Below are 26,486 nucleotides of genomic sequence, written 5' to 3'. Positions count from 1 at the left end.
CTCCTTACCCAGCTGGAACCTGGCCAAATGCTCCCTCAGCCCTTTCAAATGTTTTAAAGTAGACTAGCTTGTCCTTCCTCCTAAAATGCTGCGGTCCAGGTTCATAGAGGTGGCTAGAGGAGCCTCCAAGCCTGAAGTGAAGTCACTATATAAAGAAGATTTAATTTTTTTATGACACAATTTACTTACTGTCATGCTAATTCATACCCATACATTCATTCATTTCCCTCAACAGGCCTACCTATTTCAATGGCTATGGAATATCATCCATCTTTATGCTGCTGTGAATGCCTCCTGTGTCAGGCAGATAACTAAATCTACTGGTAGCATGTCTTCCCTAGTGCATTTAGGAGGAAGTCCCAGTGCAGACCCAGCAAGTCCCGGATATTGGGGTGAGAGGGAAATCTGGTGATAAAGTTTTGCAGTCTCCTCTCAGAGAAACTTAAAAAGACAAAATGTCCCCGCGTGCCGTTCAGACACCCTCAAGTGGCCTGTCATAACCCAAACAGCCCAGAATGACCGAGACGCTGGTGTCAGCACTCAAAAACACAAGTGGAAGAGGTTTCGACACAAAGCCGTGTGAGCTCTTAAAAACAACTGCTGCATGCCGTTTGAAAACAAGTTGCCATCAGAGTTGCGCTGACCAGTGATAAGGATCGCCGTGATTAATCATTGACTTGTTTGATTGTTGGCACTCGTGCACTAGCATTTTATTTACTGACCCTTATTGACCTCCCATTTCACTCGCTTTATGACATTTAGCCACAGTAGTTGGAGCTCTTCCAGCTGGCCAAAGAGACCATGTCAGGGAAAACTGAACAGAACTTGGTGTGTCTGACCACTGGAGCCACTTCTTACGCCAGAAAGATCTAATCTACAGTCAGCAGTGAGGTTCGCAGTCATCACTATTCTGTATGAAAGACAGGTCATGGACACGACAGAGTGCATCCAGACTGGCATAGTAGTTCATATGAGACCTTAAAGATGTTGTATACGCCTGACTTAGTCATTCAAGGGACGCTTCAGTTAGAGGTCATTTTCCAGTCTCACGCCAGGATCTCCGAAATTAAATTAATGTGGATAGAAAATTCACCAAGGACACGACCTTTTCCACTGCTCCACACGCCTCCCTTTCTCTTGAGCAAGGCGCATCACCTGGCTCCAGCAGCGGTGGGTGCCACTGTCCCGCTGAGAGTAAAGTTGGCAGCGCAATGGTTACTGGAGCGCTTCTCAAGGGCAAAGGAAATGAGGGAAGCGATCACAACGACAAATGAGATCTGCCGCCGCTGCCGCCTCTCCTTCGTCTGCCTTCACCCTCCAGTGCGGAGCGCTTGCACCGGTCAGGGGAGGGTTCTGCCCCTGCTCTAATTTTAGGAGATCGTGGAGATGCGCCTGGCCGAGAAACGTCATTTGAGTGGGGGCAACGGCGGGGAGGCTGCGACCGAGCCAGGGAAGGGAGTATGCGGCACTTCGCCTCTGCACGCCGGGATGACTCGTCGTATCTGCGTGGATGTGATTTTACGTCCATACATGCAGGATTTGTGAGCCATCCCTGGAGAAGCACCGGTCACGCCACTGGACCTTCGCCGCTGACCTGCACTCGCTGACTGCTTGATCAGTACAGAGAGGGAAAGTTTAGACACGTGCCCTCCAAATATCCGGATTCTACCCCTGTTCAGATTTGCGCATTCGACTGCTTCGTTTTAAAAAAGAAGAAGAAGTTAACTTCAGGTTTCCAAAATGACACCTTTGGTCCAGCCAAGCAATATAAGGTGGAGAATGAAACTGGACTCTAAGATCAGTCAGTAGGGGGATAACGTCATTTTGGATGTTTTTTTGGATCGGTCCAAAATATTTTTGTGTGGCCCCTGGACTCCTGCACAATGGGGATTATGCTCCAAGTTATTCTAGGAATGTTTCAATTCCTTCTTCTCACCAGAATCCCGACGTCTCATGCCAAGGTATGTATGGACCATCTGACCCCTGAGAGGTCGGAATACTGACATTTGTTCTTCATAAAGTCCACAAGAATGGCATTTGTATGTGACTGGTTTTGGGTTGTGTAAGTTGCCTTCTGGCTCAATGACCTGTGTGAGTGAAGTTCACCTTGCTTCTTTTGAATCCACTATTTTATGACGCCATGGATTTTAAATAACTGTGCTATCCTCAGTGTACAGAACTGAAAACATTTCCTCGATTTTTCATTCTTATTGTGTTAATAGACAAATCACCTTTTCTAGCAGGAAGGCATTTCACCTCATAGAAGGGTGAAACTCATAATATGGTCTACCGTTCTGGGAGAATGTTTGATCCAAGTTACCTATGCAGTTATTTTCTTTCTCTGTATTGCCCAGCATTGCACGACAAATATTTCAGCACATCATGACCTAAAGCTATATGTGAGCTAAAATACAGAAATGTGGATGCAGGCCTGTCTTCCAAAATATAATGTGTGCTCAATATGACTTATGACAATTTGTTTGGTCATCGTTTGGGTGCCGTATCATAAATGTAAATTTGTGGAAACATTTTCATTGCTTACCTATAAATGTTGCTTAAACTGTTTATATACTGACTAAAAAACATAAGCTTCTCATAAAAAGGCAAAATGCTTTTGTGAGCTTGGCATTTTTATTGTGTCTTCAAAGGAAGGAATGATTCGGCCTAATTGTTTTACAACGCTAATGATACTAATAAAGCAGACAGAATATCAACAACAAAATAAGTGCAAAGGCACCAACCAATTGAGTTACATGCTTTACATTATTTCCCTGAAACTCAACCTGTCAGTTGTGTTGCTAAGCAAAATGACATCTAGCCTTCATTTGTCGAGTGTTTAATGTTGACGCTTTATATTTATGCCGTATTGCTCAGAGAAAGCAAGTACTTGCTACAGTTTGTGAAGCAACTAAACTAAAGTAGCTAAATCCTATTCATGTTATTTAAACGCATGCTATTGCTCTGAGCAACGCAACATGTTCATAGTCACTCTGTCTGTTGTTGTACTGCTGTGATTAATCATTCTTCAGCTTTATTTTCACCCTATGATCAATCATACCTCCAGTTTGCTGATAAGATGCCACATAAATGTTTGCATTCTTCACAGTGACAAGGGCAATTTCATGTTAATTCTACACTATACTTGGTCACTGCATATTAACATGACCTAGGTAAAGAACTGAAAATACATTTAGGTAATTTAAGGGGAGCTACATGCATAAATATCTATAACAGTACTTCTGAAAAACATTTAAATTGCTGTGAGCCTCTCAGCGCTTGTTTAAAAGAAGACATACATAATTTATGTCACATTCATAGGAATGAATGTGATATAAATTTGGACATTCCACATCAGAGATCACATGCGTTTATGCTGGCTAAGTAGTCTTTATTTATGTCTGGACGCCACTATCAGGAACAAGCCATGCTTCTGGGCAGAGTGGGACCCAGCCCTGGCATGAGTTGCCCTATACTCATCCATGATGCTAGACCCTACTGCACACTCTCCACTTACTCACTGTGGTCTCACCCTGCCCTCATGACGCATCTGATGTGATAGAGAAGGTGCTAGAAGGTCAGCTTTAACTACCACAGCCTCTCTTGATCAGAAAATCATGCACAAAAAATCAGCTTGAAACATCACTACCTCTGAGAAGTCATTCAGACATGAAAAGCTCCTCCTGTTGGAACGAGTCTGGTTTTATGTAATCATCTTGGGGTGCTAGTCCCAACAGTGATATCACTGTTAATCTGATGCATTTTCATTAGACATCAACTCAGATTTGTTTAACACATTCCTTTATTGAAGTGAATGAAACAGTATCGCTGTTTTTTCTTCTTCTGTTGTTCTGTTCTGTTGTCCATTTTCAGCTGTCGCTGCTAGAACTCAAGAAAAAGGCATTTCAAAGGTGGATTGTTTGCCACACTGCATAGTCTGAGCTTTGAAACCACCAATGGAACTTTTAGTCATAGGACTTGGCGAACGATAAACATGTCATAAATATAGAAATTGTGTTTATTGGTCTGGTGACTGAAACACAGGCCAAACTAAACATAACAAGTCACAATATTTGGGGGAGACGTGTGAGTCAAGACAGTGGGAGAAGTCGGTGTGCTGTCTAGCTCAGCAGTGACTTCACCAAAACATGGCACATATTTAAAGGTGACATCGGAAAGATTTGTGGTGAGTGCCAGTCTATGTGTTTTGGTTCTCTCAGCTTAGCTATCTCCTCCGTTGTGATGATGATTTTATTCATCATGTCTAAAAACTTATTAAGGGATAAAATAGTTTCATTAATAAATACAGTTCATGTATTTTCCCCCCATTTTTTGTTGATTTATTTATCTTTTCTTAAAATTTTTGTCAAAATAAAAGGAATGAAAATGATCTATTTTTCTTGCCTCAGACAATAGATAAATAATAAAAATAAATAAATACAAGACATTTATTCTGAGGCTATTGATAATCGATGAACATGAGCCTACAACAGAGTCTATTCACGTTCACTTCAAAAAAACACCTCATGGTTGTTTACAAGTCTATTCTAGCGCTGAACTGTATTGAAGTGCTTGTCAAGGCTTCATGTTGTGACGTGAGAGGTGCAGATTAGCTGGACAATATTATGTCAGTTGGTGACGCACTTAAGTAGCTGCGTTTTGTTGGCGTGTGTGTTAGAAGGGGAGGAGCTGTTACTGGGGTCTGTTGAACAAAGTCTACATTCCCTTACGAGTGGCCTTGGTCTTGTTCACACAAAGCCAGGCCAAGTGAGAGAGTCCAAATACTGTGTTTATTTACCTGAACTGTTGGTGGTCTCAAAACACTAACAACACGCTTCTTTGTTAAAAGTGTGTTTGACGCAGTCGGCTGTGTATTCATTCATATTCAAACCAAATAGTTTTACTGCTGAAGAAGACCACATGACCTTTTTTGCTATGTTTTATGATGGCTGTCTGGCTGATAACATGGTGAAAGCGGAAAATGTGATGGAATGTAGTTGTACTATCACTGCCTGACTTTGGAAATGGAACGATTAAGTAACAGGGTAGCTACCTGATAAATCTTCAACACAGATGAATGGGTTTTTAAATAGCTTTGCTTCTCAAGAGCAATCTGACCTTTGTCTTTTTATGTAGCTTATAAAATATTTATGGATTTCTGTATCCACTTCGTCTTTTGTGTTTTGACGTCAAGACATCAACATGGTTAAATGACCTCCCAGTTCTTGAGTTGGTTTCCTCTGGGATCTGTTCACTTTCTGCCCAGGTCCAAAACCATAGAGAAGGTGATTGATGTCTCTTAATATGGGGTCTGATGTAGACATCCAATGAGTATTACTGACACATTCTTTTCAATACAATTGCAGGTGAAGTGAACATGTCACCACCAGAACTCTGAGCTTTGGCTTACCACAATTACAACAAATCATCAGAAGCCATAGTCGGCTGGCGATCATGTTTCCGCGGATCAAAGCTTGTTATGGGGTGTCTAGTTTTTGGGTGCTTTGTAAGCACCTCTGTGTCTATGTGCTTAGAAACATCTTGACATTCCTCCTCGGCTACTTGTGCAGCACCTCAAGCGTAATGCCTAGTGAGCGCTTTGCTCAATGACATTTTAGAGTGAAGTGGTGCCTAGTGTGCCAAATGCTCTTGCTACCCCCGTTCAATTGAAGATAATGAAGATTCCTGATATGTTGCCGTGCATGATGGTGGTTGTAGTTTGACTGGTGTTCACAAACAAAGGCCCATAATGGTGTTGTGACAGTGGCCATATATCAGTTGTGTCTGGGCCACAGGCCTTGTTTAGCCTATGAAATCTCTCTACCGTAAGTATTGCTTAAAAAAGACTGACTTTGATCAAATTTAAAACCCTCAGCTTGTTCACTGGCGTCCAGCAGACACCCCCAAATATAGAGAAACTCGAGAAGGTGAGTTGCAGCTTTAAGATTTCTTAATTTTCTGTCCTATAATTTTACATGTGATTTTGGTTTGTGCAACAGTGCGGAAATGGCTGGAGGTGTATTCACGCAGCAGCTGCGAGCCAAGGGAGACACTGGTGGAGGTCTGGCAGGAGCTGCCGGGTGAAATCCACCATCTCTTTGTGCCCTCTTGTGTGTCAGTCAGGAGGTGTGGTGGCTGCTGCGGGGACGAGGCCATGGAGTGTGTCCCGTCACTCACACAAACACTCACAATGGAGGTAGATGCAACACAGTGCAGGGCATCTAAAGCGGCGTAAACATCAACAAAACAGGTGTTTGTGCTTGTTTGTTCAAGTTGTTGAGGACGTCCTTCATGAAGCACGAGCTGATTGTGGTCCCGTTTATTGAGCACAGTCAGTGTGAATGCAGGTAATTAAAAGTAAAATGCAGCTAATGATGATCGCACTAACACTGTTGTAACGCCTGTCATCATCTTGTTTGTAGACTAAAAGAGAACCTGAGACTCCCTCCAACATTACGGTAAGATACTGGTTCATTTTCACCTCTGGAATTGTGTATTCTATATAGCAAAATGAAGGAGAAAAAATAATGTTAATCAAAATGGAATGATAAATACTGCATTTGATTTTAACAACAAAAACAAAACATATGAAAATAGAAAAAAAAGATTGAACCTTAAGGACACACCTAATGACATGAAGATTGAAGAAAACTGTGAGCTTAAGTTCACTTTTAAGGTGCAAGATATTCAAATATAGCGCAAAATATTTGATATATTTGTGATAAAGTTTAGGGTAAATAAGCAGTCATTGATACAAATGTGACTTTCTACGAACATGACAGACACTGCTACAATGAAAGCAGCCTTGTTGCTCCAAATTACCTATTGCTGTTAGCGGGTGTGAGATTGCTAATGGCCAGAAAACTCATCTGAAGAAGCTGCATTTCCTCGTGTGAAATTTGCTTTTAAGGCAGCTGCAAACAAAAGGAAGGATTTGGTAATAGGACGATTAATAATCGATGAAAATTGGAAACACGAGACTGTAATATAAAAAGAGAAAACCCAATATTTATGTCGGACATCTCTGTTAAAAACAAACCCGTCCGTAGCAACAAGATAACATAAAGTTTACATGACTGAGATCATGTGGAGATAAGAGGCACCGCCACCAGATTCTTGTGATCATATGTGGTTCACAACATACTGATTCTGATCAAGACCCGCCTGCAGTTTAACAAAGCCAAACATTCAACACGCCGCTTTTATTTCACGGATGTGGATGAAGATTTCTTTTTCAGGTGGCAGCACACGCGATTCCCAGATTTTGCGCACCATGACATGATTGCATCTTTAATGTTTATGTCCCCCGACTTCCTGTTAGGATGTAGACATAAATAACAGATTCCAATGTATGCGAGCGAGTGTGTGTTTTGCAAGTTTTTAAACAAGCACAAAGATTCACCGGGGTACTTCAGCAGCAGATGGTCCACACCTCATGTTCCCATAAATCTATATAAACTTGTATTTTCTGTCGCTGGCTCTTGCGTGTGTGTTTAGGCAGTTAGCATCTGTGGAACCCTCTCCCAGCATCCCCCGGGAGGACCCGCATCCTGTTGTCACCATAGTGACGATGTTATCTCCACTGCCATGTGCTCCCTCACAGACTGACCGAGTCACGCATCCATGAGAGTCAATTACAGCTGCCGGTTGAAAAACAGCAGAGGAATATTCAGTTAGGCCTGTCGGAGCAGCTCAGGCTGCATGCTCAATGAAGGTTAATAAAGTTTACACAGCAGATAGAGCTGGATACATTAGTGCCAATTGAGTTTAGTCAGTGAAGCCTGGACATTTCTGAGAGAGGTAATGATCCGAATAAGGAGAGAGGCAAAACAGAAAAATAGTGAGGGATCAATCACTCACCGTGACAGTCTATTTTAGGAATAATCTACTACACAAATGATGAAAAATATTGAACATATCAGCACAAAGACTCCCTGTTTTCCCCATACTTGACCACGTGAGGTTGATCAAAGTCAACCACTGGTGGCCCGAATATCACCTGAAAAATCACACTCGCCATTCCAAAATCAGCTGATCGATCTCACACACAGCAGCAGCTAATTCCAACTGCTCGCAGCAATTATGAAATCTTATAATCACCATGGCCTCTATTACTGAGTAATCCATTTTGGGAATAACTTAACAGAAAGATTGATTTTCTTGGAGCTGACAGGGATGGAGTTCCAGGCACTTGCTGATAAACTCCACATGGAGTCTTCGGTAGATTTTCTTCACAAACTTGCTTGTGTTAAGAACTGGTGGCTCTATTGAGCATCATCTGGAGCTTCACTAGCAAATCCACCAGCGACTCCGCTGCTGTTGCCTTTGACACCATGCTCTAAATCAAACTCCTCTGTCTGGTCTGGTCTACACCATGTTGGACAAGGTGGGGTCAGACTGACAAAATACATTGACAAATCCAATGGGTGGTCCTGGGGGTGTAATACTATTTCCAGGAACAGGTTTGTGTATTCATCCGTGTACTTTTAATAAAGACACATTTCCCAAACCGTAGAGCCACACATAGCATATGTAGCAAATGCTGTTTAAATGTCCTAAGCAGAGACTTAGTTCGGGCTGGTTGCGTGTGTAAGTAACACTTGAACTCAGGTGACCGTGCCGGTGATGTGGTGTGATGTTGTTACCATGGAGATGCTTCCCTCTCAGATTTATTTTTTTGTTTGCTGTTTTGTCAAAGGTCTTTCATTGTGTGTTTTTTCACTCACAGTCCCGATCGAAAGTCATCGAAAGACAGGGAAAAGACGAGAGGGAAGTCCAGGAACACGACCACCAATGCCAGCAGCATTGTGTAAGTTTCATTTTTATTGACTTTTATTCTCCTTGAGGTCTATTTTGCGTTGGCCTTATATGTAATGCAGCTCTGGAGCGAATGAGTGAATTCAATCATGCAGTGACACAGTCAAAGGGCAAATGTCTATAGCTGCAATACTTCAGGTTGCTGGTTACAGATGAACAAAATGCTTTATAGCTTTGTTGCTTTAGGCCTTATGGACAGTCACCTGTGCACCCATTCCACTGGAGCATCTCCCATGTGTTTCATGGAACGATATATAAACATAGAATATCAATGGGAGAGTGACATACGTGTATGAGGGCGAGAGCAGGAGTGGACATGAGGAGATCAGACTGGCATGGATGACCGAGCTGCCCACTGCTTTCCGCTTACAGTCCATGAAAAATGAACCCAAAGGTGTCACATCCATGATGTCAAGTTTCACTTAAAATGTGTTCTGTTCTGCTCAAGGATATTCATCATGACACCTTTAATGCTCTTACAAAGATTTCACTCATCAAGGATTATTTTGACTGCGACTGTGCTGTGACCTAAAATAGTCAGGTGCTGTTGAAGTGTGTCCTTGTACTTTACGTACATCCAATCTCATTACCAAGTCTGAATCACTGGGGTATGAAATGGGTTCTCTTTTATACTCCACTTTGCTGTCAGTCATATCTGGCTTCTGGGTCGGAGGCGGCAGGTTTGGCTGTGATGGAGCCCAGCAGCCATCTATCACCGAGAAAGGCCTTTATTCATCCCCTGGCAGGAGTGAAATCGCTGTAATTTGCCTCCAAATGCCACGTCCTCTGTCCCTGCCAGAGGCAGGCGTGGTCAGAGAGACCTGAACAAAGATGGCCCCTCTCTGCCTCATTAAGTAGCTTGATTAAACTCACCAGCCTCCGGGGAAGATGGAGGCCGAACCGGTTCCAGTAAATGGCCCAACCGACACGGGGGACTTTCTCAGACTCAGTAACCGAAACGTCAAGGGAAGCTGAAGAGATCAGAGGAAACCAACAGAAAAGATTTTGCAACTCAAAGAAGGAGGACAGACGGGACGGACGGAAGGTTTTTCCATTTTGACAACCACAGATCCCACATTAGTCACACATTTACCCGAGTGGTTGGGAGCAATGTGGAAGTTAAGAGTTAGTTAAACTGTCAGTGAACGTTTGAAACGGATGTTGTCTTTCTTTTGACTACATCGATTCTTAATATCAGCATCATTAAAACACAATATTCTTTGAAGCCAGACTTGATTTTGGCTTCCTCACTCTACCAGTAGTTGTTTCTTTCTTTGGTCAGTCACTTACTTTTTGTCCATTAGGCTTAACAATGAGATTTAAACACAATTTTCAGTAGAATAATTTGACTAGTGATGAGCTGTTACCACCACTGATTCCTGGGTAATAAGGACCTTCTGTGTGTGTGTAACATGAGTGTGTGTGTGTGTGTGTGTGCATGCCCAATTGTGCTGTGTAAACGGGGGTTTCCGCAATATAAATTCAGAATTAAGATTCCCTATCAACTGAAAGAAGAACAGTTACATTCACAAAACGATCCTTCATAAAATTAGCATGAGACACCACCCCACTACTCATGAGCATTTGCCTCGTCATTCTTGAGCCACGTTTCTGCTGTAAATAGCATCTGATGTTCCATCAGGCTTTTCATTATTCTGGCTGTTTTAATGAACTCTCCTATCTCTCTGCAGGTCTCCTGTCCCCCTCTCTCCCACTACAATCCCCACTCCCTCAGTCAGCCTGCCGTCGTGTCAGCCGTGCAGAGGGAGGAAGTGGGTCTTGGACTCGGCCACTTGTGAGTGCCACTGCTCCATCACTGCTGAGAACTGCAGCCGCAAAAAACGCAGGCTGAACATGAGACGATGCAAGTAAGTGCGCAAACAGTCACATGAGATATAGATGATAGACTGTCTATCTATATGTCATATGAGCATGAAAACCTTATGATTATGATCTTATTTATTGTATTAATACAGTAGCTACATTTAAAAAAATGTTACACTTTGGAAGTCACTTTCTATAAAACATATCTGCATATCAATGTCTCCCTTCAAGCCTTGGAAGTCGTTTGCCTGTGTGTGGTGTTTGTGGCATTGCATGTGAGAGAATGTGACGCCAGAGATTTTTTTCATAACTTTACTGATCAAACCACGAACGGCTTGAATGATGATCTTCTCTTGAGCCTTGTTCATGTGGATGTGGCACATGAAAAAAGGTAGTTTGAAGTAGCGTAGTTTGAAGTAGTGGAACATTATTTTTCCTTCATAATGACAATATTAATAATGAATTGTGGATTTTAGCTCTGTAAAAGGTCAGTTAAACATCTCAGGATCATCAGAAGTCAGATAGTGATAGCTGTTCTTGTACTGGGTAAAAAGTAGGTCTTACATTGAGCTACATTCCACTTGTTGATTTAGTTAGTTTAGTTTAGATTTAGAACTATTCCAAGCAAATATTTTTACAGATGCACTATTTAATTTTGAATTTGAAAAATGCTCAACTCTCTTATGTGTAATAATCACCTCTGACTTTCTGATCATCGAGAAGTCTCTCAGAAATAGATTTAGCATCTGTTATCGCCATGTAGCATTAAGTGTTTTGTGTGCTTACTTGTGTGTTTTGTCCATTTAAAACTAAATAAATGAAAAATGTAAAAAGAGGAGGATATGGAAAAAACGCAAAAAGCTATTTGAAAAAATACTTCAAATAATTAAAATAATAATGATGTAAATAATAATTGACAAAAAAACATTTAAGCCTGCCTAAATTTTAATATATTGAAATCTCCACAGAGACGTGGCTCATTCTAAATGCCTCTTTTTGTTCTGCCTCCAGGTGTGACGCTGTCAAGACCTGATGCTCCTCCATGCTCGACTGTTTTACATTGGATTCTTCTCCTGCTTCTGTATCATGGGGAATTCTGTTGCATCAAAATCCAGCATCTCCCACCAAAAGAGTATTCACTTGAAACACAGTAGCCATCAGAACTGCAGTCCCTCGTACTTCCAGTGTCCAAACACTTAAATATTCACATCTGCGACTTGAGTCTTGGCGAACAAGAAAGACTAAACGTGCTTGAACTTTTCTGGAGGATTCAGTTTGTCCTCGTGATCTTCACCTGCTGTTCTTATCGGGACAAGAAGCAGTGGGAATGTATTTAATCACACCAACACTGGGGCAGCTGTCCTTTGTAGTGACGCTCTGTGGAACGTTCAAGGAAACGGCTCATGGGGACGGAGCCCTTGTTCAAGGCCGCCACCACAACTGCAAACAGATTATAGATGGACACATGCAGACACACCAGACAGACATAGGATTTACATGCTGGCCAACACTGGTGTGTGTGTGGAGCTAGATTCTGGGATGGATCTGTGTGGTCTCGGCACTGAAAGACTCAGATGGGTTATCCCTGCAGCCCTTCTCTCATATTCAAAGCGTTGGACGATGGACTGGCTCTCCAAGCCGCTTTCCAGCATGGGTTTAATTTGGTGCTTTTGTCTCCATCTTCTTTCGCCTCCTGGACTGAAAGCAGTCGCTTTGCCTCTCTTTGCTTCTCTTTCAGGCAGTGAGGAGAATGACAATAATGAGGTCTGGCGTCTGTCCACTGCTTCACACACAGCACAGGAACACAGACGAGACTGAGAAGCGACACCATCTTTCTCTCCGTGCTGCAGACGACACACACGCATGCATATTGACACACACAAGGAATGTGACATGAATGCAGGTAGCCAAACCCTTAAGTTCCAAACGTGCACCAGACTCAAGTGCAGAGAAGTTTATTAAATACTGCATTATATCAATTCTTTTATACCTTATTTTTATTATTCAGTCCAGGTAATTGCAACCATATTGCTTCGTGCAAAATGTGTCTTTGTTTTGTTTTGTTGGACGTTAATCCGCCCACATAAAGAGCCACACTGGGTGGCCCGCCACCAACACAATCTGCATTTACTAATGGGTCACTAATGAGAGACGATATACATTTTAATGTGAAATTCAGAGAATAAGCAGGGCGAAGGTGCTTGCGTGGAGCTGAGAAATCAAGCCAAAAGCCATGGCCACGGTGGTGAATGAGAAACGTGGTCGTTCTGTTGTGTGCGGGGAAGCGTTTTTGAGACGAGGCTCCTTAATATTCGGATGAAATCTCAGCTGTGACGGACCTTGGACAGGTTTGTCAGTCACCATGATGAGTGGACATTGAGTTGAGATCTCAAATTTTGTCATACAAAACTTTTGTACTACAAAAAGTAATTCAAAATCTCACTTTTCGTAGTACAAATCAGAGGAAATTCTCCTGCCCCAGTCCTATTACAAGACTGCTTGCAGCAATGGATGTGGTTAGAAGTGTCACATTTGATAAGCTCTGTATTTATCCTGTTTATTGTTTCCAGGGGCAAGTGTCCTCGTAAATGTTAGTGTGTAAATGCTTTCAACTACTACCTCTTTGTACTATTATTGAGCAAATATGAGAGTATTATCCTTCATTTTCCTACCAGTGCATCATCATTATAATCCTCAGAATCTCTTAACCAGACCACCTGCTGTGTGATCAGAAGAGGAAAAGCTTGCCCAAAATTATGTGTTATTCCGCTTGTAGATGAGCTTTCCTGACCCATTTTTTGAGCCTACCACAGATAACTAGAAGAGCTCAGTGACCACTATATTTCCAAATTAAAGGTAAATTAGTGCTAAAACTGAGACTGGAGAAGCATTCATGTTCTTAGCTATCTTGAATGTCACAGATGATTAATGTAGTCATTGCTTCACTGTTACTTCCTTTAGGATGAGGCAAAAATGTAGGTCATTTTGGATTGTTAAAACATGACCGGTGGATCACAGTGTTGATCAAATGTGCTACTTTAAGTCATGACGCCGTTAAACACACCATTTTGAATCTGACTCCGACGGCATGGCAGGAAATACTTTGTCAATCTTAAATTCAAGCTCGGAAATGTGGAACAACAAGAGTGAACTCAATGCACCTTCATTTGTAATACCGTCAGAAAAAGACAAAAAAACTCAAATGTTCTCTAAAACAAGTGTTGGCCCTGCTGTGACTGATGGAGTGAGGCTGGTTAAGAAGGTCATCCATTAATAGTAGGAAATTGTGTGTAACCTATTTTTATTAGCTGCTTTCTCTGCATCCCATCTTGCCCTGCGAGCGGGTTCAAAACCCACTTTAGACCAACCAAGTAGTCAAGCTAAAGTGAACTGAATTATCTGGATGTATGGTTTAATCATTGTAATAGCTAATGTTGCCATCATCTCACACAACTTTAGAATGCAGTACATACTACTGTAATATCTCCCCCGTCAGCATTTAGCATACAAGGTTTACCTTCTCAATGTCATCCACTGTTCTATATTATTCATAATCTCTATTTCCCATCTGTGGTTATCGTGCTGTACACACTGTCTTAATGTATTTGTACCTTCTGATGTACTGCCAAAATACTATACTGCTGTAGCCATTATAAGAAAATACAAGTTGTTTTCGTTGCTGCTACACCATTTGTGCCCTACTACAATGTCTCCAAGCAAAGCCGTTGAATTATCTTTGTAACACCAAGTCATGTCCTCACAGAGCATCATAGAATATAGAGGCTATGATCCCAGGATATATCAGTGATGTTGCAAATGTTATTAAAGTAAATATCTTATTTTTCAAATCTTTCTGTTGTTTTCCTGATGTTGTTGTTTCGAGGGTGTGACGTCTGTGTCCTCCCTCTCACGCAGCTTTATTGTTTTAATCTGTGGTTTTGCGGTAATGAAAGGTAAACAGGGGTTTTGATTACAGTGCCACCCTGAAAGATAGAGAGTGAGAGTGATGTGATGTGGTGTTATGAGTCACAATATTGTTCCCCGGACTCCTCATATCCGTGCAGCTGAGTCAGAAGCTGCTTCGGTGCAACGTGATAACATGATGTTGAGATTCATGGTTTCGGCTTTTACCAATACTTCGAAAGGTTCGATAGCAACGGTTTGTGGAAAGTCTCTTTGTTTGAAGTGGTTGAGCTATTTCACTGAGAATCTAGTTATTTTTAATCCAATGTTGCATCACAGGGGCAGCAGTCTGACTAAAGAAGCTCAGACTTTCCCAGCTCTTGGGGGAATAATACCAGGCGGGTCACAAGATGTCACTTCTCCAGCCAGCTTTAGGTCTCAAATCTTGAATCATCATTTAAACACATTGAATCTATGACCAAGACCAAGAACATTCCCTGCAGGAACTATACACTGCACATGCACCAGCGCTATACCCAGACTTGGGGAGGGGATCATCATACCAGATCGTGGTCTGACACCAAAATCAATAAAGAGTTCAAACTAGTGTCCACATTGTGGAACTCTTCTTCTGAATCAGTGAGTACAATCAGTTCTTGTGGCAAAAAGGCGGAACTGCAATAACCAGTTTTTATTTGCGCTGGATGGTTTTCCCAAGAGAAGAGGAGAGAAGAGTAAGTAAAAGCTTCCTCCAACCTATCTGTCGAACAGCATCGCGCCAGGACTAAATATAGCTGCCAGATTAGGGAGACGCAGAGAGAAAGATTTCACAGTGTGAGTCATGCATCTCCATACCAAAATAATGTCTATGCTCTAAATATTGCACTTCACCACTACAAATAACCCAAAATACAACACTGAGGTGATGACGCTGAACAAGAGGCATTAGATGTGTATCAAATAATGGGTCTACCAGATTGTAAAGACTACATCAATTCTGAGTGGAGCACCTGTTTGCCTGATGGCTTCACTTAGATGACAGAGTTCTGTAGTTTTCTTGTCTCCACTTTGTTCAACATTGTGGCTGCTTTTGTGGCCTCTATCAGGATCAAACATCGTCTTTATTGAGATGTTGATATTGATGCACCATCACCTTCGACTCGATCTCATGTCATGTATTTAACTTGCTTCAGGACTTCCTCTATTTTTTCACACTGCTTACTTTGCGTTAAAAGTCGTGTTTTCCTAAAACCGCAGCCACTGTTTCCTCCCTCTTTTGTAGCCGCAGCTGTGTTAAAGGTACTATCTGGCCTGCTAATGTGTGTTGTTAGATGCTATCTGCAGTCGTGCGTGTGTGTGAACCCAAAGACAAAAAAGCGCTGAATGAGAGTGCTCCGCTTCAATACGCTGCGGACAGAAGGCCTTGTGTGTCTTTGTCTATGCGTTTGCTGGTTTGTGTTAAACCAACAGGAAAGTTAGTCTTTCTCTTACACACACAAAGGACTTTGTGTCATTTACAGAGCAAACATCATCTCCAGCCAGCCTCATCACTCTGCGTCAAGTGAAGCACGTTAGTCTTGACAAAGGAATCCTGAATCTAGAAGTGGCTTTAGTAGCGAGTCACTCATACCACAGCAAAACAAAGTTAAAAAATAAAGTTGCACAAAAACAACGAGGGTAGGACAGAGCTTGACAGGGTAAAACATCCCTGGCAAAAGTGTTTAAAAGTCTCTCGTGGGGTGTTGAAGTAAGAGGATGAGAGGTGTTCTTGTGGTCTGAGGAGACAAGAGCATAGCTGTGGTCACGACATGTAGAGTCATGCAGCGCCACTGATGCGGGTACCTGTAGAAGTGACAGGAGATCAGAGAGACTCAGGGTTTTTTATCTTTTGAAAGTACCTGCAGGTTGATTCATCACAGGCAGTAGCCAATCACTTGTCTGCTCCAGCCTGCTCTCTTCAGACTCTTTTGTTTCCAGTAATAATGAGTCATTCTTGGTTTGTCTGAGGACCCATTTACGGTTCTAATCAGCATCACATGATGGGCATGGGCATGAGTCTTTCGATGACTATTTTTCCTAGATTTTTGGGGGGACGACTGAATAACAAGACATTCCCTGCCGTGAGGCGATGTAATCTCACTGCCATGTCTTCTCTCGTCGTCTCATGCAGTTACTGTTGAATGGTGTTTGGGATTTTCATCAATAGGAATCTGCAGCATGCATGACAACCAACAGTTTCACATTGCACCTACAGTGAATTTCTAAGCATTTACTTTACATGTCGACCACAACGCTTACGCATTTCTTGAACCCTGTTGACCTCTAGTGGTGACGTTTACTGCCTGCATGGATTTGAACACACCACAGCCATAGCATACGTGGCAGTGACGTCACTGCCGGAAACTACCCGGATCGGAACTTTAACTCCTGGGTTGACTCGTCTTTACCAGAAGCACCGAGGGCCGCCGAAATATGATGTAATATCGAACCAGGTCAGTAAATGAGAAGCCTTTTCGCATTCTTTCAACGTGGGCTTCATCGTTGCGCGTTGTTTTCGTTCGCGTTTGACTCGAGACTTGTCTTTCGAAACGTTTCTAAAACCTGTTAGCTTTCGCTTGTAGCTTATTGCTAACGCCTGCTGTTAGCCGGTCAGGCCGTGATCAGCTGTTTTTGGTCTGGATTAGTATGTTAAATAAAAACAAGTCGCTTGTTTAACAATCTCCGCGATAGCGATATTGTGGAAGGGAATGTTTTCTGTCGATTTTTGCGGCTAAGCTCTGTATCAGGATTTCAAGTGTTGTGGCGACGTGTAAGACGGTGTTGTTATTCCAGTCACAGATACGTGGTTTGATTTCGATTCAGTCTTTTCTGTCATAAAGGGTATGCTATAACGGCGTTAAACCCAATGTTATTTTCATTCTCGCGTCTCTTGAACTGTGATGCGGTGGGAAATTCCACACGTTTCAAGTTTTTGCCGGCATTTTTTTTTTTTTTTAACTCCTCAGTATGGTGTGAAATAGTAACAATGTATTGATGTTGGTTTCCTTTTTCATTGTACGTCTGTACAACACCTTTGGCAAAAAACACAAATGTGTGGTACAATTAATACATTCTCAATTGGACTTTTGAAGCAGGACCTCATCCTCGCCTCTCTTGACTGACATGTGTGGTTACATTTTTTGTTGTCTGGTGTTGTGGTTCCTCTATGTGAAAAGAGAACTGACATCGTTTGCTTCAATCTAATTTGCCAACCACTACTGTCTGCTTTGTCTTCCTACATCTAATAAACGAATAGTACTCGCCATTATTGATTTGTAAAGCCAATATTTGTCTGAAAATTTGGTTGATCCATCCGTGAAATACTTAAGCGTGTTTCCAAGTGAAATTGGTTAAAGCATGTTAAAAAGCCAATGAATTAGGTTCTAATTAGCCACGGAGCTCTTGTGCAGTGACATTTACTTTGCTGTCAGCATTTCTGTCAGACACTTTGACAACTTAATCAACATAAAATATTCAGTTGTTCACAGAAACATTCATTCATGCTCACGGCACAGCAAAGCACACATTGGAGATCAGATCCTCATTTGCCTGTTTTATCTCCCAGTCAGCCAATCTAAAAAGGGACCCAATACCAGGCGGCAAGATGACGTGCCGCGACCGGACCCTCGAGTTTCAGTCAGCCTGCAAATCTCTCCAGGGCAGACAGGTATGTTTGAAGTTAATAAACAAACTGTGTGAACTGAATTTGTACACAGTGGACTCTGTCTATCTGTATTTGAAATTAAACAAAATTTTAAAAAAGTTTAGGTGTGAGTTAAGTGAGTGACCTGAAATTCTGCTTCTGATCTTGGTTTTTAATCTTTGTCTACAGTTGACTCGTCTGTTTTTGTTTGGAAATGGGCTCTAAAATATGCATATACTAACACATAGGCAGTGTTATTTGTCAGTATTTGCTCCTTGGTTGAATTGTGCTGGGTGCTCTTTAAACGTGACAAGCTAAGTTGATGTTGGATTTAAGAGAGATCAAGATCTCACACAATGAATAAAAATTAAAATGAGTATACACGTAATTATGCATACAGATATTCGGTCCGAACTGCTTCACATGTTGGTTTTGGCGCACATGGGCACATGTGCCAGGTAATGATATCTCTGCTGCATGTGTTTCCAGAATGGTATCCAGCCCAGTAAGCCAGCCCTCAGTGCCCTACGGCAGCGCAGTGACTTTACAGTCATGGCTAAGTAAGTTTCAGTGTGCGTTGTATTCTCTGAAAGAAAGCTGTAACCTACAGGATGATTCTTAATCTTGACATCTTTGAGATTAAAAGCTACAACTTTCCTTTGCAGGAGAATTGGAAAAGACCTCAGCAATACATTTGCCAAACTGGACAAGCTAACGATTTGTAAGTGTGGTTAAATTTCTGCCATATCGTAGAGGTTGTGACCCACAATGCTAATAGCGTTTTTTCTGCTTTTTAGTGGCAAAACGAAAATCTTTGTTTGATGATAAAGCAGTGGAGATCGAGGAGCTGACGTACATCATCAAGCAGGTGAGTTCAACATATTCATTTCTTTGCTTATCATTATTAATCGCAAGGGATTGTACTTAATGGATTGTATTCATCTTTTTTAGGATATCAACAGCCTAAATAAACAGATAGCACAGCTGCAAGATTTGGTTAGGTCACGAGGGTCTCCAGGTGGACGGCACATCCAGACCCACTCCAACACTATTGTGGTGTCATTACAGGTACAAAAGCTCACCACACGTCATACTACTTATTTATATGAATTGTATTCAGTGCGTGAACGGTGTTACTTAAAAAACAATCAATCATATATTTATAGTTATTTACGTAATATATTTAATTCTATATTCAGATACAGATGTCGAGATGCAGCACAGAAAAACAACTGGTTTGATGAGCAATCTTGTCTTTCTCTCTTGTCGTGTTGTCAGTTCTGTATTTCGGTTGTCAGTTGGTGTGCAAGACGGTGGGAAGTGTTCACCTGAAAAGTTGTCGCTCTTTTGCAACAGACTCTATCTTTAACATACTGAGGCAGATTTGTGTCTGCCTTTAAAAGAAGTTCCTTCCTTACACTAATATACGACCACCTTCATTGTGCTACTTTATATAATCATGAATATATATAATTAAAAGGATATTGGGTTTTTCATATTTTTTATCTCCTGTTCTTCACAGTCTAAATTGGCGTCGATGTCCAATGACTTCAAATCTGTACTTGAAGTCCGAACAGAGGTGAGTATATATTTCAGGTATTTCAACTTAAACACCGCTCTGAAATGAATTAAATGTGTGATTTTCTGTTTCTCCCTGATGTTGTACATTGTTTTCTTTCTTCTCCAGAACCTGAAGCAGCAGCGCAGCAGGAGAGAGCAGTTCTCCCAGCCTCCTGTTTCGTCCTCTCCTATGATGGCCAACAACTTCAGTAGGTTCATGGTTCAAATTTCACTATGGTTGTGCGTAATTGCTCGGGTTTTGAAGGGTTTCGCATTTAGTATGTGGCACAACTGTAGCCTAATAAGGGCATGTTCACTCTGTTAAGTTGTTCATTTGTGTTGTGGGTTATGATTAAGTACTGCAATTATGAAGGAAAAAATGTTCCAGCACAACCAGTTCAATTTTGGAATAAGAGCATATTCAAACATGTTCAAAGAGATGGTTTTCTAATTTACAAGAGTGAACACGCCTTTGCCGGACAGACATTCTGGCTCCTGCTGGCTTTATTATTTTGCATTTTACGGCTTAAAGTTTTGCTCAGCGGTCTTCTGATCGAGACCCACCAGTGAGACGCATGCACCCATAAATTAAATGGCCTGGGTCAAATCTTATGCTTCAGTAATCCATGTGAATGAATCTTACTGTATTGGTCCTCTGTAATGTAAAAATCAAAAAATATTTTAGGAAGCCGCAAAAAAGGGGCCCAGGAGCCGCATGCAGCTCGCGAGCCACGCAATGACTACCAGGGCTATACAACCGCAAATTTAAAAGGTATTTCCCTGGAACGTTTAACTCTTCCAGCGGGTGTAACTAGCTACTGTGTGAGCCCGCTGTTTTTCAGCTATTTGGCCTTCAGCATTATTGTCCTTAATGTCTTATCTTGAATGTTTTCGTCTCTGTGGTTTTCTGTTCACAGAGAGCTCGGTTTTGATGCAGGACGAATCCAGAAGTATGGGAGACGTGGCCATCGACATGGACTCACACACCAATCCCCTGCAGCTCCAGCTAATAGATGAGCAGGTGGGTAGTGAATGTTTGCCGTGGCATTTTCAAATATTAAAATCATTTGTCAAGCTTGCCAAAATCCAGCCCCATAAGTTGTTGTACGCAGCCCTTGAAATAAAGATTACTCGATTACTTCCTTGCAAAGTGCTTCTTTGCAAGCAGAGATTAAAAATGTAAACAGTTAGAGAATTATGGAAACAAAAATCTGAATTTGGGTAAAAGATGCATACTTGTTCTTCTAGGAGAACAACCAGAGTGTTTCTTGTGTTGTCTATTTTGATACTATCCACCACTGCTTTATGCTGATATTAGCATTTGACTATTATATATTATCTTCTTTTTCAACTTTTGTACCACTTGACGTTAGCCTGTTCAGTAAACATGAATTTTGTTCATCCCACGTCTGGGTAGTGTTTGAAAATTTGCCCCCCTCAATATCCCTGATGTTAATCTTTAAAACTGTAAAGCATGTGTAGATATTAGACACCAGATTCTCCAAGAGCTGATAAGCTGTTGTTGAGTTGTTTCTGTGAAGAAAAACAATATAATATTTGTTTAATACTTGAACTTATTTCTTGTGCTTGTTGTACCAAGTTCAGTCGTAGCAAGTTCAGTCGGACGTGCACCCAAAAAGTTTTTGGTGCCCATCTTAATACAATTAGAACATCTGAATGCTGTTGATGCACTCATAGCCCAGTAATAAAAGAGCACACACCTCTGATTTTAATGTTGATTTTAGTCATCCAATACCCCCCTTTGTGTTTTCAGGACTCGTACATCCAGAGCAGAGCAGACACCATGCAGAACATTGAGAGCACCATCGTGGAGCTGGGTTCCATATTCCAGCAGCTGGCTCATATGGTCAAAGAGCAGGAAGAGACAATTCAGAGGTTAGACGGAAATAAGAGGGTGCGCCATTCAAGAAGAAAAAACAGAAATCTAATCGTCATCTTTTTCTCCAGGATTGATGCCAACGTTGAGGACACACAGTTAAACGTGGAGGCTGCACACACAGAGATCCTCAAATATTTCCAGTCCGTCTCCTCCAATCGCTGGCTCATGATCAAGATCTTTCTGGTCCTCATTGTCTTTTTCATCATCTTCGTGGTCTTCTTTGCCTGAAGAAAGAGGCATCTGAGGAAGAGAGACAAAATCCAGACTGAGACGTTTCCAGACTTCTTTTGAAGGACTGACTTGAATCCACTGTTGTCCAGAGACGCTCCATAGCATGATGCAGTGGCCACAGAACGTTCTCCAGATGAAAAGAATAAATCGTATAAAATCCCTAGTTGTATAGAATGAGTAGGCATCTACTCTTATTGACCAATAATGCAGAAAGCTGTAATCACAATGGTTCTAATGTGATGGTTTGATTCTGCAAACTGTCTTTTAATCTCTGATTTTTGGTCTGCTTTAACCCCTGGAACATGTGACCTTCAGAGCCAAACTAGATTTTTTTCTTTTGTCTTCATTTCGTGATGGAAAACATGCCTGGGTCACTCATGGTAAATCGCATGTGAAAAAAGCTTTTCGCTGCTTTTGATTTTCTTTTGCCAAACGAATGGTCTCTCACACTAGACCGGAACTGCAGGGTTGGTCATTTAAACACCAGATTGGTCATCCTGCTTTCTTCATTGAAGGAAGTTAAAACTTCAGCCGGCGATTTTAGATTTTAATAAGGTTGGACATCGGTGCTTATGAAGGGGTTTCGCTGGTTGTGTAGGCAACGTGGCTGACGTCTGCCAGGATTCCCTGGAAGTGTCTGGTGTGATGTCACTTTAGCTTTATTTTTCTAATGTACAGAATGTTTATTTAAATGACCACGGCTTTGCGGAGGGAGAAATCCCTTCCTCTCCTAATTTCTATCCTGCGTTTTTAGCCAAATGCCTTGACTTGTATGTAAAAAGTGCAAATAGAGAGATGAAGCTGTAAAAGAGAGTCCATATTGTTATGACTTTAGGGAGCGGCATGAAAGGCTGGTTGTGTTGGTTTAAAGAGGATTATGCAGTGGTGATATAATTAGACACAACAAGACACGTGTCCTCACAGATGAAGCGCGTCACTGCTCCGACTAAATACCTGCCGATTCAAGTTTTTTTTTTTCTTGTTTTTGTTTTTGTTCTGAAGCCACAATGTGATTTGTGAACAACGATATTGGACCAACATGCAAAAAATAAAGTCGTAATCCCACTAAGGACTTTTTAAAGGAAAGTCTATTATTCTTTAAGTGATGTGCTTTCTATTTCCCTCTTGATACTGAGAAATATCAACTTGCTTTAAGTGGTGGTGTAGCCTGTGTTCTACCACAACAGTGAAACGTTTACGCTCACTAGCAGAACAAAAATTGAATAGAACGCCGCCATAGATCATCGGTGCTGTAAAGCTGTCTTTCTCCCCTTAGACATTGTGTTCAAAAGACTCTGAATCAGGTGGAAGAATGTGTGTTTACCAGAGAGGCTAGTTTACATTGTACTTCCCTGAGCCCTCTACTGTTTTAGTTCAGGACAGGATAACGTGTCACTCCAAAGCGTGCTTATCCTAAGTTCTTGTCAAATTTGTTTCCTAAACAATATTCTCAAACAGGTTTTGTGGTGGGTTCTAGGCTCCATTCCACTTGCAGCAGATAAACTCACAGGTAAAGGTGTTAACTTTCTCACCCTTCATAGTATTTGCTGCTTCACAACAGAGTTGATTAAATCTGCCTTTGGGAAACCCCTTGTGAGAGCTGGTTGTATTCTCATTTCTTCAGCAGCTGCAGGAGATTTCAATTTGACTGAATCTGACTACATCATAAAAACAGCACGAAATAACTTTCATGCAAAGCTGTTGCATTTATTTAATGATCGTCATTTATTTGCTTTTACATTCAAGAGCTATTTGTGCTCGGTCAAGTCCATATTTTCTGGAGGAGCGAAAAGTGTACTTTGAAAGTCTCGCCCCATTTTGACTCTCACCCGTGGGCGGTTTGCTCATAAGGAGTTATCTCTGGCATACTCTTGCTTCTGCCCTTCCTCGCTCTGGCCCTGATGTCTTCCTCTGCTTCTCCACCTTCTTCCTCCGACCAATCCACCTGCTGCTGGAGATTCCCTCTGGAGCCTCTCAGCCCTCCGCCCCTGGAGAGAATACCACCGACAAATTTGCTCCGGAAGGTGATGAAGGAGAGACTCTTGCTGCGCTGCTGCTTCTCAATGATGGTGTTTTCAGTCTGCACGTCATGATCAGCTTCTCTCTCGTCCACGCAGTCTCGCAGGACTGTGCGGAAGAGCCGAGGAACTTCATGGACGTCAGGCTCCATCTGTGACACCAGCCGCCGAAATCTGTGGGTGGATCACATGACAAACATGTCAGGCCACTAAGATTTACTCATTTTTAACTTCCTACTTCCTTATAAGCTTCCAACCCTTTTTCAGAACAACAAAAATTCTTCTTCTCATCTTTATTTGATAGAAAAGAAAACTTCAGACACTGTCATGACTCTTGATTTTGTTTGCACATTAATTCAAGTCATAATTATTTCGGAAAAGGCTGCTTATTAAGCAACATTTTGAGTTTAATTTTACTAAGAATGGCACAGTTTAGATTATACAGAAGAGGATGAGGGCCATTTTTAAGTGAGAATTCTGAGATTAAAGTCAGAATTCTGACTTTTTTTTTCTTCTTCGCCTGCCCTAATCCTCTTCCGTGAGATCATCTCCTCCGCCCATGTGTCAATCTTATCTCTGGATTGTTCTTCTTCACCTGACAATGACAGGGCCGCAGAGCGCGGGAGGAATTTTGGCGCAGAGGTCCTGCAGTTCCAGGAGGTCATTAGGCGTTAGCTGGTAGGGTTGAGGTTGTGGAGCGTTTGCCAGCCAGCTGTAGTCAGCGGTGGAAGAGGAGCTGCGGCGACGCCGTTGGCCCTCGGTCATTCTCTCCAGACGAATGCGTTCGGTACGTTTGACTACCGCTCCCAGCTCCAGCATCAGTGTGTTGGTGACTAACTCCTCCGCTGTCCTTTGACCTGGCACTTTAGGCTCCAGGGTGAAAACAGCAGACCAAGGAAACATCTGTGAACAGACAGAAGACTTTGATTCGATTCAACTAAACAAACACCACAGTGTGTTACTATTCTAAATTATGTTTACATGAGAATTTTGATTGTTTCCGTGTCTAGACTGTGCCCGAGATTTTCTTTGGGTCCCATATTGAGCATTGAGGAGGAGGATGGAACCTCATCCCCAGAGGACTAATAGGTACAAGCTGTACTTCAAATAATTTTATACATTCATCTTTTTATACATCAACTATAAGCAAACTGCAACCAGAGACTCCAGTTTCTTCACTTTATTGATGGATTAAACGCACACAAACGAATCAAAAAATACAAAATGGCTAAAATAACCACACACCACATCTAAAAAATGTTTATTAATAAGACAAAAACATATCTCTGGGACTATTTCTGAATTTCCAGTTGGAATGTATTGACTCCATATATATCATTAATTTAAAACTAATTTTAAATGCCTTACCTTTCCGTAAATGGAGAGAAGATGATGGACGGTCTTTCTAAAACGCACTTGAACAGACAACCATGAGCAACGCAGAACTACCTGTCACCCTTGCTACCTGGCAGGGTCCAGGGCAGACAGTAGTTGTACTGTGCGAGCAGCAGGGAGTCTGTCCGTCATTGTGGGATTGAGAATATATGTAATCCAGTATTAATGGGAGACGATCCTAATCCGTGACATTCTTGTCCATGCTATTTTGTGTGTAGATGTGATAAGGGAGCTTATCTGGTGCACGCGCTTCAACAATGTGTCATAAAATGTAGCAATAGATGGAGGAGCAACAATAACAACAATGCTAAATCCATTACTGCAAGTGTTGCGTAATAACCAGTCTAGTCTCTGTCACACTTGTGAACTGAAGCATAGAAGGAGCTGTTCCTTGTTGGAAACTGCATGGAAGTTTTCACATTTCCACAATGCTCAGCACTCAAATCCAAAGTCTTTTGATTTGTTCTTTGCAAAGATTTTTATGCCTTTTATATTATTAAATGTGAAAAAATAGAAAGCAGTGTAGTGACGACATCTAAAGTAACTTACTGTCCGTGTGTGTCCTGAAGTCCATTTCCAGACCTCCATGATGGTATGTTGTGTCATTTGTGACTCTAACTAATCTAAACTAATCAGAACATTATGTTCTGTTGCAGCAGGTGAGTCTGCCAAGCACAGATTGTGTATTGTTACATGTGAAGGTCTTAATTCTTTCCGTACATTTGAAGTCTTTATTCGAATATTCTACAAGACACTATAACTTTAACTTGGACGCCTAAATTTTTTTTTAATTGTTGATGGAATTCAGTCATTTTATATTAGATATTGTTTATTAGTGAAGACAAAGAAAAGATTGTATTTAGGAGACTAAAATTAGTATTCTTATTTTAAGCTATTTATTATTTTCATTCTAGTCCATGCAGTCAAACTGCAGCATCAGCCATAAGCATTTGACAAATCCAAGGAAATTTTCTGATGATTTGAATGCAATTTGTCAACCGTGAACCTTGAATGAATATGGGGGAGTGAACCAGGACTTAAATATGACCTTCCGCGTGCATTTATGGAGCTTGTTAGTCTTGGTGGGCATGTGACAACCTTACGTGGTGGCATCACCTCAGACTCACAATTCACTTGATCACCAAATTCTCCGTCTTAA

At 41.6% G+C, this 26,486-nt stretch overlaps 3 protein-coding genes across 5 annotated transcripts; 2 read left to right on the top strand and 1 right to left on the bottom strand.

Moving 5' to 3' along the window:
* Positions 1 to 975: 975 nt before the first annotated feature.
* On the top strand, positions 976 to 14,486 carry vegfba (vascular endothelial growth factor Ba). The gene is made up of 8 exons (XM_053879897.1): positions 976 to 1,961; positions 5,873 to 5,924; positions 5,997 to 6,193; positions 6,271 to 6,344; positions 6,420 to 6,455; positions 8,726 to 8,806; positions 10,506 to 10,682; positions 11,650 to 14,486. The coding sequence occupies exons 1-8, from the start codon at positions 1,884 to 1,886 to the stop codon at positions 11,669 to 11,671; spliced, it is 717 nt and encodes a 238-aa protein (XP_053735872.1). The 5' UTR covers positions 976 to 1,883; the 3' UTR covers positions 11,672 to 14,486.
* Positions 14,487 to 16,924: 2,438 nt separating this feature from the next.
* Positions 16,925 to 23,435, top strand: stx5a (syntaxin 5A). 3 transcript variants are annotated; one of them, XM_053879139.1, is made up of 12 exons: positions 16,925 to 17,033; positions 18,150 to 18,247; positions 18,713 to 18,783; positions 18,889 to 18,944; positions 19,021 to 19,091; positions 19,175 to 19,291; positions 19,746 to 19,802; positions 19,911 to 19,992; positions 20,469 to 20,555; positions 20,701 to 20,804; positions 21,558 to 21,679; positions 21,752 to 23,435. In XM_053879139.1, exons 2-12 carry the CDS (start codon positions 18,185 to 18,187, stop codon positions 21,909 to 21,911), a joined length of 990 nt encoding a protein of 329 aa, XP_053735114.1. In that variant the 5' UTR covers positions 16,925 to 17,033; positions 18,150 to 18,184; the 3' UTR covers positions 21,912 to 23,435. The 3 variants fall into 3 exon arrangements, with proteins under 3 accessions (XP_053735114.1, XP_053735113.1, XP_053735115.1); XM_053879138.1 differs by having other exon boundaries at positions 16,936 to 17,033; positions 18,146 to 18,247; XM_053879140.1 differs by lacking the exon at positions 20,469 to 20,555 and having other exon boundaries at positions 16,936 to 17,033; positions 18,146 to 18,247; positions 21,752 to 23,432.
* Positions 23,436 to 23,620: 185 nt separating this feature from the next.
* On the bottom strand, positions 23,621 to 25,447 carry zgc:162144 (RD3 domain-containing protein). Its single transcript, XM_053879658.1, has 3 exons — positions 25,301 to 25,447; positions 24,528 to 24,835; positions 23,621 to 24,106 (listed from the first exon to the last, which is right to left on the bottom strand). Exons 2-3 carry the CDS (start codon positions 24,833 to 24,835, stop codon positions 23,740 to 23,742), a joined length of 675 nt encoding a protein of 224 aa, XP_053735633.1. The 5' UTR covers positions 25,301 to 25,447; the 3' UTR covers positions 23,621 to 23,739.
* Between the last annotated feature and the right edge of the window lie 1,039 nt (positions 25,448 to 26,486).

Source organism: Synchiropus splendidus, chromosome 11 (genome assembly GCF_027744825.2).
Source record: "Synchiropus splendidus isolate RoL2022-P1 chromosome 11, RoL_Sspl_1.0, whole genome shotgun sequence".
Lineage (NCBI taxonomy): Eukaryota > Metazoa > Chordata > Actinopteri > Syngnathiformes > Callionymidae > Synchiropus > Synchiropus splendidus.
The sequence above is the reverse complement of the archived record's forward strand: the minus strand, read 5'-3'. Positions and strand labels throughout refer to the sequence as shown.

Excerpts from the sequence above, each read along its gene's own strand:
- zgc:162144 (XM_053879658.1), bottom strand. The coding sequence starts at position 24,835 with ATGTTTCCTTGGTCTGCTGTTTTCACCCTGGAGCCTAAAGTGCCAGGT. Across the intron at positions 24,107-24,527 it reads TGCGGCCCTGTCATTGTCAG|ATTTCGGCGGCTGGTGTCAC; the intron begins GTGAAGAAGAAC and ends ATCCACCCACAG.
- stx5a (XM_053879139.1), top strand. The coding sequence starts at position 18,185 with ATGACGTGCCGCGACCGGACCCTCGAGTTTCAGTCAGCCTGCAAATCT. Across the intron at positions 18,248-18,712 it reads AATCTCTCCAGGGCAGACAG|AATGGTATCCAGCCCAGTAA; the intron begins GTATGTTTGAAG and ends ATGTGTTTCCAG. Across the intron at positions 20,805-21,557 it reads TCCAGCTAATAGATGAGCAG|GACTCGTACATCCAGAGCAG; the intron begins GTGGGTAGTGAA and ends TTGTGTTTTCAG.
- vegfba (XM_053879897.1), top strand. The coding sequence starts at position 1,884 with ATGGGGATTATGCTCCAAGTTATTCTAGGAATGTTTCAATTCCTTCTT. Across the intron at positions 6,345-6,419 it reads CACAGTCAGTGTGAATGCAG|ACTAAAAGAGAACCTGAGAC; the intron begins GTAATTAAAAGT and ends TCTTGTTTGTAG. Across the intron at positions 8,807-10,505 it reads ACCAATGCCAGCAGCATTGT|GTCTCCTGTCCCCCTCTCTC; the intron begins GTAAGTTTCATT and ends ATCTCTCTGCAG.